General features: G+C 40.8%; 1 protein-coding gene across 1 annotated transcript in view; it reads left to right on the top strand.

Moving 5' to 3' along the window:
- Positions 1-14802, top strand: part of LOC112220357 (protein Niban 2-like) — a 40275-nt gene that overhangs the window by 1074 nt on the left and 24399 nt on the right. Inside the window, exon 2 of the mRNA XM_024382202.2 lies at positions 13279-13409. Within this exon, the coding sequence (XP_024237970.1) occupies positions 13279-13409 (131 nt within the window). The remainder of the gene's footprint in view (positions 1-13278; positions 13410-14802) is intronic.

Genomic DNA, 14802 nt, shown 5'->3' with positions numbered 1-14802 from the left:
GGTGTCTGTCTTCCATTCACACACACAGGTGTACGGCGAAGCAGATAGCTAATTAGTACAGGTAGTCCACTCTGTCTTCCGTATGTTTTCCATTAACAAGCAGTGGTGGAAAAGGTACCCAATTGTCATACTTGAGTAAAAGTAAAGATACAGGGCCTCCTAAGTGGCGCAGCGGTCTAAGGTACTGTATCACAGTGCTTGAAGTCACTACAGCCCCGGGTTCGATCCCAGTCTGTGTCACAGCCAGCCGTGACCTGGAGACCCATGAGGCAGCGCACAATTGGCCCAGTGTCGACCGGGTTAGGAGAGGGTTTGGCTAGCTGGGATGTCCTTGTCCCATCACCCTCTAGCAACTCCTTGTGGCGTGTGGGGTTGCTGCAAGCTGACCTCGGTGTTTCCTCCGGCACATTGGTGCGTCTAGCTTCCGGGTTAAGCGAACTGTACACCAAGAAGCAGCGCGGCTTGGCAGGGTCGTGTTTCGGAGGAGTCATGACTCTCGACCTTTGACTCTCCGTACGGGATTTGCAGCGATGGGACAAGACTGTAACTACCAATTGGTTAACACAAAGCTGGGGAGAAAAAGGGGTCAAAGTTTTAAAAAATACTTTAAAAGAAAATGACTGAAGTAAAAGTGAAAGTCGCCCAGTAAAATACTACTTGTGTCAAAATATTTGGTTATAAATATACTTTAAAAAGTAAATGTAATTGCTAAAATATATGTAAGTATTAAAAGTAAAAGTATAAATAGTAAAAAAATTACTTATATTAAGCAAACCAGATGGCACTATTTAAATGTATTTTTATGGATAGCCACTTCAATACTCAGACATGATTTACAAATTAAACGTGTTTAGTGAGTCCGCCAGATCAGAAGCAGTCGGGATGACCAGAGATGTTACATTTTACTTTTGGGTGTCAGGGAAAATGTATGGAGTAAAAAGTTGTTAAGTTAAGTTACATTATTTTCTTCAGGAATGTAGTGAAGTAAAAGTTGTCAAATATAGATACCCCAAAAACTACTGAAGAAGTACTTTCAAGTATTTTTAGTAAGGACTTTACACCACTGTAAACAAGCAATGTAACATGGAATATGGCATTGTGGGAACCTGACAAAGGTGTGTATCAATTTAACCATTTTTGGAAAAAATATATAATTTATTTATTGCTGATATGAAAGATAAGGTCCTAATGCTTCCCAAACCCTACCGCAAACTCCCCCATACAGAAGATGCCTTTGTCTAATGACTCATTTGTGTAACGTAATGGAACTGAGAGTCAAGGGCTACAGGTTAGGTACTGTTTGGTGTATAGGACAGATCATTTTCGACCAACCTTAACTTAGCAATATTTCAAATGGATTTATTTTAATAATGGAGTATTCTCCAAATTCAAATGCACCATCTGCAATTGGACACATACATTTTAGAAGATGCATGTTTGGCTGAATCGAGAACAAAAATAGTGGCGCCAAGTTAAGCTTGGTCGTAAATGTTCTGTGCTACACCAAACAGTACCTAACCTGTAACTCCCAGTAATGGATACAAAAATATTTGGTTAAATCACATTATCTGTTCTAACAATATGTAGCTAAGATAATAACTGCTTTCCCAAGGACAGTGAGCTTGAGCATAATGTTTGGGCAGTAGTTTTACCCTGTCCAAATGTGGTAGTGGCTTTTTTCAAAACGGGGCCGGTATTCGTTTCTACAGGTTCATGGGAGCTATTTTACCGTGCACTAAATAATTACAATAGCTGCTTCTGATTATTCCTCTTTCCAAGAAGAGCTGGACAAAGAATATATATTTTTTACATAGGAAGGTACAGCCCTATTTATTTGAGCTGGAATGCACTGAAGAGGAGTTGAGACAGCAAGAAAAAGAATTGCGAGACCAGCAAGCAGCGGCTGGATAAGGAGGACAAATGACAAACAAGTAAGTTGTTTTGCAGTCGATAGCTAGCTAGCAATATAAGCTCTCTTTTAACGTGTTGTTCAGTACAATTTTGTGATTTTCGGCCATAACGGGGCTTGCTAGTACCACTACAAGCCAAGTTTTGCTAGCTAGCTTTGTTTCCTATACCTAAAATGTATCGAGTTGAAGTTATAGCTAGCTAACTAGCCTAGCTAGCTTCAGTGCACCTCATTAGGAGCAAAATTAGGGAAATATTTTGATGACGAAGAGTAAAGGAATGACTCTGGCTTTATGACTCATATTAGTCTTGGAGTAACTATACCTGTATGTTGTAGCTAGCTAGCTAATGTGTGTGTGTGAGATTTCAAAGTGTCTCATATTATAAACTTGGTGGTTCGAGCTCTGAATGCTGAAAGACCAGTATCGGACTGTATACCATGGGTATGACAAAACATGTATTTTGCTGCTGTAATTACATTGGTAACCAGTTTATAATAGCAATAAGGCACCTCGGGGTTTGTGGTTCATGACAAATATACCATGGCTAAGGGCTGTGTCCAGGCACTCATGCATAAGAAAATCCCTTAGCTGTGGTATGTTGGCCATATACCACACCTCTTCAGGCCTTATTGCTTAAATCTAAATCATGCTGCTACAATAGCAATACAGACAGTACACAGCGATTGCCACAAATGTCTAATAGTTTGTCTTTCTTTCACAGACAATTCCGCTTGGATACAAAGAAGTTGATGACTCTCAAAGAGATGTGAAAGGTCCCATAACAACAATCTCCCCTTGTATCAAAGTGACTCTGAACACCTCACTGCACCACCTAAACCCACCATATGCAAGTCTTCCCTTTGTAAAACTGTAGTATTTATTATAGGCGTTAGTAGTATATATTTTTCTTCAATTGTATATATGTCATGTGTTGCCATAATTGTTCCTGTATACTGCTGTGTAAACTCACCTCGGTCCCCAGAGCAAATAAACTTGTCTTAAACAAACCATGTTTACTTATTTGACAGAATAATCTACTGTTTTATTGAAACATGTTTACTTGCCAACAAATTTTAGTTGAAATGATCTGTTTCGCAGTAAGATTGTAGCTAGTTTATGCAAATGAATTGAATGAATACCACAATGAAACGATCCAGATGTTGAAGTCAACACTTTATTGGTTTTCGATGCAGCAGGAATCATCTAGTCACTTGTCTGTACACTTGTAAAAAAAAAAAATACTTTTCCCACATTTTGTTACGTTACAGCCTTATTCTAAAATTGATTTAAAAAAAATATCCATCTTTCTACACACAATACCCCATAATGACAAAGCAAAAACAGGTTTTTAGAAATGTTTTCAAATGTACTAAAAATGAAAAAACAAATACCTTATTTACATAAATATTCAGAATCTTTGCTATGAGAATCGAAATTAAGCTCAGGTGCATCCTGCTTCCATTGCTCATCCTTCAGATGTTTCTACAACTTGATTGGAATCCACCTGTGGTAAATTCAATTGATTGGACATGATTTGTTTAAGGCACACACCTGTCTGTATAAGGTCATATGTTGACAGTGCATGTCAGAGTAAAAACCAAGCCATGAGGTCAAATGAATTGTCTGTAGAGCACCGAGACCGGATTGTGTCGAAGCATAGGTCTGGGGAAGGGTACCAAAAAATGCCTGCAGCATTGAAGGTCCCCAAGAACACATTGGGCTCCATCATTCTTAAATGGAAGACGTTTGGAACCACCAAGACTCTTACTAGGGCGGGCCACCCGGCCAAACTGAGCAATTGAGGGAGAAGGATGTGGTCAGGGAGATGACAAAGAACACGATTGTCACTCTGACAGAGCTCCAGAATTCCTCTGTGGAGATGGGAGAACCTTCCAGAATGACTACCATCTCTGCAGCACTCCAGCAATCAGGCTTTTATGGTAGGTAGAGTGGCCAGACGGAAGCCACTCCTCAGTAAAAGGCACATTACAGCCCGCTTGGAGTTTGCCAAAAAGGCACCTAAAAGACTCAGACCATGAGAAACAAGATTCTCTGGTTTGATGAAACCAAAATTGAACTCTGGCCTGAATGCCAAGTGCGACGTCTGGAGGAAACCTGGCACCATCCCCACGGCGAAGCATGGTGGTGGCAGCATCATACTATGGGGATGTTTTTCAGCAGCAGGGACTGGAGGACTAGTCCGGATCGGGGGAAAGATGAACAGAGCAAAGTACAGAGAGATCCATGATGAAAACCTGTTCCAGAGTGCTCAGGACCTCAGACTGAGGTCGATGGAATTGTCCATAGAGCTCCGAGACAGGATTGTGTCGAGGCACAGATCTGGGGAAGGGTACCAAAAAATGTCTGCCGCATTAAAGGTCTCTAAGAACACAGTGGCCTCCATTCTAAAATGGAAGAAGTTTGGCAATGCGGCCAGGTCTTCCTAGTGTGGAATGAAGAAGAGAAAAAATGTTTTAAAAAACTCTTTTTTTTAATAGCCAGCATATTATGAAAGCTGGAGAAATGTTGGTTTAGATAAACAAATGTAGTTCTCTAGCTAGTTGGCTAGGTAACGTCAGCTCGACTTCTTTTCTGCTGCGCTGATGTTGGCTGATCAGATGCCTTATTCTTTGACGTGAAGTGGAAAATCGATGGAATAGCATTACGTTTCAACATTCGACCTGGCAACACCATGAGTTGAGACTTCCGATCCGTTTCAAAATCTGCTGTCTGGAAGTGTTGGCTACAAACAGACATTTTTATTTCTCCAGGGAGTATTCACATCAACTGGATCCACCTCCACCAGGATGGTACTACATCCAGAAATGATGAATTCTGGATATGGTGGTTGGTTTACAACCAGCAAATGTAGATGGCCCGTTTTCTACCGGTGAAATGCAGAAACCATCGATTTCCGTGTAGTGAATAAATTCTTGATTTTTATGACATGTTAATAACATATTAATGGGCATATATAGTGAAATAGAGCAGCAGTGAAATTTCCCTTTACGCTTCTCATATGTCACATGCACTTAGGTAATGAAGTATCTTTAAAGACTTCGTCATTGACAGTGTACAAGAAAGAGAAATTGGTCATCACACAACAGAACACTTATTGGAACGACTAGCCCATGTCGGACTGGCGTGAAAACCCACATGAGGCCAATGGGGTCATGTTTGCTGGGGTGTGTTTCACTGAACCATTTCTCAATTCAGTCGTGTTAAATTGATTATATGAGTTTGCTTGGGTGAAGTGTGCTCTGATCAGGCTACTCCAGACCTGTATTTTCCATGGCTAGCCACACTGTCTGGGGTTCCAACCTCAGAATCCAGGATATGTGTGTGTGGTTGTGGCTGGAAACACTGTATGCCACTTTCCCCCCCAGACTCACCCTCACAGGGCTCCAGACTAACATTTTTCCCTGGTGCCACTGAGTTTTTCAGTTGCACCAGCCCATGATTTGGTCACACCACGCCGTCACATAATATATACTGTGTAATATATATATATATATATATATATATATATGTCTTATAAAGTAATTCAGTGCTTTATAAAAAAAATGAGATCGTATTCAAGAAATACATTGTTTCATGTTGTGATTCAAGTTAATGTCACATGCATAAATAAATACAGTGAAATTCCTTTCTTGAAATCTCGAAACCCAACATTGCGATAATCAATAACTATGTAATACAAGAAAAAAAACACGAAAAATATGAAGGGAAAGTGGGATACCTAGTCAGTTGTACAACTGAATGCATTCATCTGAAATGTGTCTTTCGCATTTAACCCAACCCCTCAATCAGAACTAAGTAAGCATACTATACAGGGTCAGTTCCAATGCAATATTTACAATGTGCAGGGATACTGGAGTGATGGAGGTATAGGTGTAGGGGCAGGTGCGCAACTTCGGTTTTAGAAGTGGGGGGGGGCATTTTTTTTTTTACAATTATTATAATTTTTTTATCCGGTCGGATAAACACTCCAAACAGCCTACCCGACCGCTTGGAGGCGTCCACATGGTCCTAAAGCACACCATTGTCTCGTTTTGTATCACATTCCGATTATAAAACTGGGGGGGGGGGGAATGCATTTTCAGAATGTCCCCCCCCAGTGAAAGTTGCACCCCTGTGTAGGGGTAAGGTGACTAGGCAACCGGATATAAGAAACGGAGTAGCAGCAGCAGCTTGTATGTGAGTGGGTGTGTGTGGGGTTAGTATAAATGTATGTGAGTGGGTGTGTGTGGGGTTAGTATAAATGTATGTGAGTGGGTGTGTGTGTGTGGGGTTAGTATAAATGTATGTGAGTGGGTGTGTGTGTGTGTGGGGTTAGTATAAATGTATGTATGTGAGTGTGTGTGTGCGGGGTTAGTATAAATGTATGTATGTGAGTGGGTGTGTGTGTGCGGGGTTAGTATAAATGTATGTATGTGAGTGGGTGTGTGTGTGTGTGGAGTTAGTATAAATGTATGTATGTGAGTGGGTGTGTGTGTGTGGAGTTAGTATAAATGTGCATATTTTGTGTGAGTGAGAAGAGGATGGAGTGTGTGTTTAGGGCCCTGTGAGTGTGCATAGACAATGCTAAGTAAAAGGTCAATAAAAATACAAGGTTAACTCAATCCGTGTGGTCATTTTGTTAGCTATTTATCAGTCTTATTTCTTGGGGATAGAAGTTGTTCAAGAGCCTGTTGGTCCCAGCCTCGATGCACCGGTACTGCTTGCCATGTGGACGCAGAGAGAATAGTCTATGGCTCGGGTGGTTGGAGTCGTTCCGTTTTTCCGGGCCTTCCTTATGTGCAACCTAATCCAGTGATTGTCATTCATTATGGGGTGACAATTAGGTTTTATTTTACATTTAAATAGGGCTCCAGAATTAAAAATACAAATAAATTCTCCAATTGAATGAATTTGCCTACGTCTTAATGTGCACTAATACCAAAGGCTAGTTTATATTAGAAACTCAAAACACATTAGCTAGATTGCTAACTCTAAATATGGTACTCAGTGTTAGTAGTCATTAGTGTTGGGAAGTTCGGCTCAAAAGAAGGAATCTTTCGACTTTCATTCATTTGAGTCAACATTTTATTGTGACAGCCTAAATTTAAAATGGATTCAATTTGTTTTTGTCACTGGCCTACACACAATACCCTGTAATGTAATTGTCTTTCGAAATGTTTACAAATTAATAAAAAATGAAAAGCTGAAATATCTTTACTGTAACGACGTTCGTCTGTTGAAGGAGAGTCGGACCAAAATGCAGCGTGGTGGTTACTCATGTTCTTTAATGAAAAAATAGCGATACATGAAATAACTAAATAAATACAAAAACAACAAACGAAACGTGAAAACCTAATTACAGCCTATCTGGTGAACACTACGCAGAGACAGGAACAATCACCCACAAAATACACAGTAAAACCCAGGCTACCTAAATATGGTTCCCAATCAGAGACAACGAGAATCACCTGACTCTGATTGAGAACCGCCTCAGGCAGCCAAGCCTATGCTAGACACACCCTAATCAGCCACAATCCCAATGCCTACAAAAACCCCAATACGACAACACAATAAACCCATGTCACACCCTGGCCTGAACAAATAATTAAAGAAAACACAAAAATACTAAGACCAAGGTGTGACATTTACTCAGTAAGTATTCAACCCCTTTGTTATGGCAAGCCTAATTCAGATTCATCCACAAAGACAAGGGAGGTTTTCTAATGCCTTGCAAAGAAGGGCACCTATTGGTAGATGGGTTTTTCTTCTTTGCTCATTATCTATTTTCCTGCGCACATATGACAGATAATTGGTGGTTGGCGCATGTCTCTGGAGCCGCTGAGCCAGAGGAGCGTGTGTTAATCCTGCTGTAGGACTCATTGCGGCCAGCAGGTCAAACAGATGACTAGTCACTCTGAAAAAAAATGAATCATGACTCTCGAGTCAGTACAAAGAGTTAGTTCAAAAATAATGAATTGTTTGCAAACTGCATATCACTTAATGTCCTACCTAGGTAATCGCAATTGCCAGTGCGCATTTCATATCTCAAAACCATATAAAATATTTTGGTTGTAAAAATAGTTGCTATTGAGAGCTGTGAAATAAAAAGTATAGCTATAGAACGCTGATAACCTCATTTATTCAACTGGGGCAACAGAATGTGTTTTCTCCACAATATGATTTTTAAATGTTATACAATCAGAAAACCCTTTCTTTCTCCCAGAGCATTTTTTTGGGGGGAAAGAGAGAGTGGTTCGCTTGACACAGCAACAGACCCCAACTAAATGGGTACAGGGGCAGGCAGACACTTTCATTACAGGAATCATGAGGATAATGTACTTTTCTGTTTGACCAAATTATTATTATGGATAAGGGCAAGATCATTTTTATTTGTCAAATGGCAGCCAAGCATCGATCATCATGTCACCAGAATAAGACCCTCGATTTAAGGCGCATCAAACTCATCACAGTGCACTTCCACCACCCTGTGAAATTCATCGTAACTTATTGTAGCCTAATAAACTGCATGGTTTCCCGAGTTGTAGTGGGAGGACCACACCTGTCATCGCATGACTCCAAGTTTACTTCAATATGATGGTTATTATATCATGGATTTGATGGTTATTATCAGGGCTGACCCCATTTAGTCAACTGGTCGATAGGCTGTTGGTCAACCAATATTTATTTTTTTGTCGAGCTGTGGCAAATATATCAAAAATAAATGTTATGGCACACCATAACGCCTGTCTGAGTGGTCTAATCCATTGTGTAGGCTGCGGGGATGGTTTACCATTTCTAATCTACAATGTTTGGACAAGGTCATTTCTGTTAATGCATTCAATGTAGTAATAATAATATAGTCTTGTCATTGTAGGAGTGGAAACGTTATTTATTTGATTCCGTTTACGAGTAGTCAATTTATTAATTGTCTTTTGTTTGGAGCGCTCCTGTCAAATTTGAGTTATGCATTAATTAAACTATTCCATGAAAATGTGCATATGAAAATCATAACTGGCAAGCAGATCAGTAGAAATGGTATAATAACTTGGCACTACAAATGGAGAAAGTTGCAGAATGCTGGTACTACTATATATACTGAGTGTACGAAACAAGAATGATCCAACACCCAAAGGACATCCAGCCTCCACCTTGTAGAGTCCATGCCCCAATGAATTGAGGCTGTTCTGAGGGCAACAAGGGGGTGCACAACTCAATATTATGGAAGGTGTTTCGTATACTCGTTTAATATTTTTTTGAAAACTAATTTTTTTAAATAATGCTATTCTACACATTTTGTCATGAGGCTAAGAGAAAATGTTTCCTGCAATACTATATTTTTTGTCATGGGTGTGAGGAAAAATTTGCTGTTTTTTAGCTCATTTCAAGCTAGTCTACATCATTTGCCATGAGGCTGAGAGATTCAGGATTCTGTCCCTGTATAGCTTCCAACAATGTCTAAAGCTGCAGATTAAGAAAGAAAGAGAGGGAAGTGAGTGTGTGTACAGAAGAAGAAACAGGTAGGAACATGCCTTGGGATTACTGAGCAGAAAGACAGTTTGGTTCTCACACACTGCCCTATTTTGTCCTCCCTCTCTGGCTCTCTCTCGCTCTTTCACAATGTAGTTCTTTTGGCCTAAAAATCCATCATTCTCTCTGCAGCTTTCTTTCCACCTGTCATATTCCTATTATTTCATCTTAAACATTTTGTCTATTTCACAGTCACTACCCAACCCACTGCATAAGGTGAGAGCAGTGTGTGTGTGTGTGTGTGTGTGTGTGTGTGTGTGTGTGTGTGTGTGTGTGTGTGTGTGTGTGTGTGTGTGTGTGTGTGTGTGTGTGTGTGTGTGTGTGTCTGCACACATGTTTGTGCCTGTGGGAGGAGTGGTTAGTCAGCTCTTTTCCTTTGGGAGTATACTGTTTGGAGTAGTTGGCTGTACTGGTCGACATCTCCACATGTGCTATCAAGGCACATTCTCAGCAGCTGAACTCCTCTTTGACACACACACATTTCTGTTTTCTTTCCTACTCCTAGACTTGTGTTAATCAGGTGTCAGTGAACCTTGTCTGTCACTCCTTCATCCCTTTAACCCTCCTATTGTGTTTGTTTCATGTTAATTCATTCTGTGTTCCTTCTATTTGCTATTTATGACCTGTAGGCCTCATTGACCTGAGCTCATACAACTCGTTTTTGTGTTAAAAAAAAGAAAGCATAATGTATGGATTATTTTTACTATAACAAATACTCCAGATGAAACTTATTGTGCTATTTATCACAGACAACTTTGTCAAAGTTTAACAAGGACTCTCTCCTCCTCACCAGTGTCATGATCAAGATATGATCAAGAGCCTCACATACAGTATATCATTTAGATATTGTGCTGCCACATAATTAAATGTGTGCAAGGCCTCAAAAAGCTTTATATGCCAAAGCTGTGAGAAAAGTTCTATATATTATTGTTTGTGAGAATGCCAACAGGTGTGGTTCCCGTGGGGGAAAGATTCTGTTGGGGAGAGGTTGCTATGGAAGCCAAGAAGGTGTGTGTGGGTGGGGGGGGTGGGGGGGGGTCTGGGAGAGGAAGTGTGTCCATCTGATGAACGGGCTTGTGCCTGAACTAAATGTTATACACTAAAACCGGGAACGCCACAGGTGTACAAAAGTTAGATAAATCGCCCAAAATGTAATGGAAATCATCAAATTGTATTTTGTGTGTTCAGATGCCCTGTGTGGACAAAGTCATGGAACCTTTTGACAATCAGATTAAATTAACTACATTTTTCAGAGCAAACTTGTAAATCGGTCCAATTCAACCGGAACACAGTAGGAGGGTTACTACATTATATTATACAATATGGTACAGTAAGCCTAGCCTACATCCCAGTGTGACAGTGTACCATTCAAGCTACAGGATGTCTGCTGATTCTTAGAGTTTTCCAGCTCTTTAGATCATCTGCACCCAATGAAAACAGGAAGTGAAATGATCAGTGCACTCTGACTACTGTACACTCACTCACTCTGTCTGCCTTTCTACCTTCTGCCTTTCTTTCTCAAACACAGGCTAGAAGTAGGTGGTTGTGCTGTCAGTCTCTAATCCCCGGCACTGGGACTGCCTGCTCCTTGTATTTGGGATGACGGGGCACTAAAGTAGACACACACACACACACAGTTTCCTAATTTAGCCCTTAAGTGCGATCAAATCTCCCATCAGTTTAGTTTGCTGCAGACTGTCGTTCAAGCCATGCCTTCATTCCAGTGGGGAAGTGTGTCATTTGACCTAACTCTCCCTGTGGCCAGTCTGCAGGCTTTGGCACCCTAACCCAGCCTGTGGAAAGTGCAGCATGTGAATGAAATAGCAACTCTAGCCTCTGGTTGTGAATGGGGCTAGCTCTGGTCCTCAGAGAACACACATGGGTGTCTAGTGTATTGTTCTCAGTCAGAGGTCACAGGCACAGTACAGAGGATGTGTGGGAAATAATGGATCAAAGTGCTCACAGATGTAGCAGGAGATATCTGGTACCCTCATGATGACTCAAACAACATCCAAGCCCTGCTGGCCTGTTTCCACTGTTATACAAATACACACTGAGGGTGGTGTCATGATGAATTAGACCAGCGTGGAATATATTATACAGGTGGAACTGAGGGGAACACCCTTTTTAGTATCTATGTCTAGATCCTTCTCAGTATTTATTTTTTGGGTTCTGAAACCCAGGTTTGAACCAAGTATGTTTGTTTATACAGTGCATTACAATACACTGAAAGTGTGAACGTGTGTTTGAGTGTTACTTTGAGATGACTTCTCTCCCCTCTTTCCTATCTTGTCAGGTCTTTCCTTCCTGCCCTCCTACTCAAAGACTGTTCTCTCTTTCCTGTGGCGCCCCTACCATAAACATCTCACAGATTACTGTGTCATGAGTTGAGCTGAGAACACAGAGCCACCACAAGCTAAGCCTGTGGACTCTAAGGGATCTTTAGGAAAAGGGCTATATTTAGGAAATGTCTGACCAAAAATAACTTGTTTTTATAATAAAGAAGATTTATTGCTGGTTAGACCATGGTATTTTACCATTCAACATCCGGATGCTTGTATCTCCATATAGTCTGTAGTGTGGTACAAATTCAGTAGGTACAATGTTATTGTAGGCTCTAATGTGCCTTGACTGTAGAAGTCTTCATTATTTGTTCCAATTTAGAATTCATTTATTGTACTACATTTTATGAACTGAGTGTAAAACACATTAGGTAATCTTTCCATGACATAGACTGACTAGGTGAATCCAGGTGACAGATTTGATCCCTTGTTGATGTAACTTGTTAAATTCACTTCAATCATTGGAGATGAAGGAAGGGAGACAGATTTAAAGAAGGATTTTTAAGCCTTGAAACAAGGGTGAATGGGCAAGACAAAATATTTAAATGCCTTTGAACAGGGTGTGGCAGTAGGTGCCAGGCACACCGGTTTCAGTGTGTCAAGAACTGCAACGCTGCTGGGTTTTTCACGCTCAACAGTTTCCTGTGTGCTTTCAACACCTTGTAGAGTCCATGCCCTGTTCTGAGGGCAAAAGGTGGTTGCACCTCTATTAATATTAGGAAAGTGTTTTTAATGTTTTGTACACTCAGTGTGTTTAGCCCTTTCTCAATTAATGATGTCTCTGTTTAAACATACTATAACTCATGATTTGGTATAATTCCTTATAGTGACATGTGAGAGCAATTTTAATTTTACTGCTTTGCTTTTCATATATGGCTGATAGAAAGGTGGTAAAAATACTGGAGGGTTAATGCCCTCTCTTCCACAGTCTCTCTGCTTTACCTGTCTGAGTCCAGTCCACCTTTCGTTACGAGTCACCCTATATTATAGCCTCTCCACAAGCCTGTCGTCTTCGGTAGTCTCACAGCCTCTCTTCAAGACCACGTCCTCTGTGATCTGAGTCACATTACTGATGTGTCATGCTCTGGCCCTGCTGCCAGCTGAAGTTTCTGGGACTGTGTGGCCTAGCTGTGCTCTCTCTCCCGCTCTCCCACATTCTCTCCCGCATTCTTTGCTGCTCTCTCGTTCACTCTCACTCTCTCTGTCTGTGGCTGTTTTTCTGTGACTGTCTAGCATCTCTCTCTCTCTCTCTCTCTCTCTCTCTCTGTCTCTCTGTCTATCTGTTTTTCCACATTGACATGTCTGTTTTGACATTGATGTTTGAGTAACTTGGCACCTGTTGTCATTTACGTTACATATTATTGAATTATTCAGACTGTGTCGGATTATTATTATTATACTGTGTCGGATTATGGATTAATTCAGACTGTGTCGCTCTGCAGCTGTGTTGTGTGCGTTCTGTGAATGTGTCTCTAACTGTCATCTATCTCTGCCCACAGCTCGTACCAGGCAGGTGACGGGGGAGTTTGGCCATGTGTACGAGCAGCAGTATGCAGTGGCCCTCTTCAACAGTGTCCGCTTTGAGATCGAGGGGGGAGGAGCGCCCCAGTCACAACTCCTGCACCGCAAGGCAAGAGGCCGGCCCGGAAACGACTCTGTCGCACTCTTTTACCCCCTATTGCTGTTTTTGTGTCTTCCTCTGTTCTTCTCTTGCTCCATCTGTCCCTTTTTTTATTTATATATAAACTCAGCAAAAAATAAACGTCCTCTCACTGTCAGGTGCGTTTATTTTCAGAAAACATAACGTGTAAATATATAAATGAACATATTTAAATGAACATAACAATATTCAACAACTGAGACATAAACTGAATAAGTTCTACAGACATGTGACTAACAGAAATGGAATAATGTGTCCCTGAACAGGGGTGGTGGGGGGGCGGCAAGAACTGGCAAATCTGGTGCAGTCCATGAGGAGGAGATGCACTGCAGTACTTAATGCAGCTGGTGGCCACCTCAGATACTGACTGTTACTTTTGATTTATTTTGACCCCCCTTTGTTCAGGGACACATTATTCCATTTCTGTTAGTCACATGTCTGTGGAACTTGATCATTTTGTCTGTTGTTGAATCTTGTTTTGTTCATTTAAATATTTACACATGTTAAACTTGCTGAAAATAAATGCAATTGACAGTGAGAGGATGTTTCTTTTTTTGCTGAGTTTATATTTATACATATATATTTTAACAATACAAAACATACACAAATGACAGCATATAGACACACACACAAACATCAACTACATCACACCTGCTCACACCCCCATCTCCAACGCCCACATTACCCTCCTCCACATGGCCTCAAACTGCACCATTTTGTTTCTCTCTGTCACCCATGCACTTTCAACATTTAGATAATGCATTTGACCTTTCCATTGTGTTAATGGTGGAGGATTGGTTGATTTCCTCTTTTTAAGTATATATATTTTTAGATGATTGATGGTAAAAGTATCGTCCAACCCATTGGGTATCTCACTGCACCCTCGTGAATTCTCTCTTTTTATAATAAATTCTATACATTAATGTACACATTAAGCTGTCCCTCTTTCGTTTATTCAGTTATTTCATTTTCCTCTATCACAGTATTCCCACGCCATCTGTCTCTCCTACTCATCCTCCTCCGCTCCTCATCCTCTGTTTTTTTATCTACCTCACCATCCTTCTCTGAGTCTCCCTTAAGATTTTATCTCATTGTTAGGTCGTGAGTGTTTACACTGCTATGGACACAGATATGAAACGTGTACTGTAGCTGTAACACTGTAACACTGTAATACTGTTGAGTTCTGTGTTGGTCTCCACCATCGAGTCACTGGAGGGAATTAAAGCCCATTTCACACATGAACAAACAGTGATGGTGCTAAGAGTCTTGTGACTGCTTTCCTTGTCTATTCTCTTCAGTACCCAAGTGATGCTCTGCGTAGGGACACGCACGCATCGACACATGCGCGCGCACACATACACAC

Source organism: Oncorhynchus tshawytscha, linkage group LG20, assembly GCF_018296145.1.
Source record: "Oncorhynchus tshawytscha isolate Ot180627B linkage group LG20, Otsh_v2.0, whole genome shotgun sequence".
Lineage (NCBI taxonomy): Eukaryota > Metazoa > Chordata > Actinopteri > Salmoniformes > Salmonidae > Oncorhynchus > Oncorhynchus tshawytscha.
This window is presented reverse-complemented; position numbering and strand designations above follow the sequence as displayed.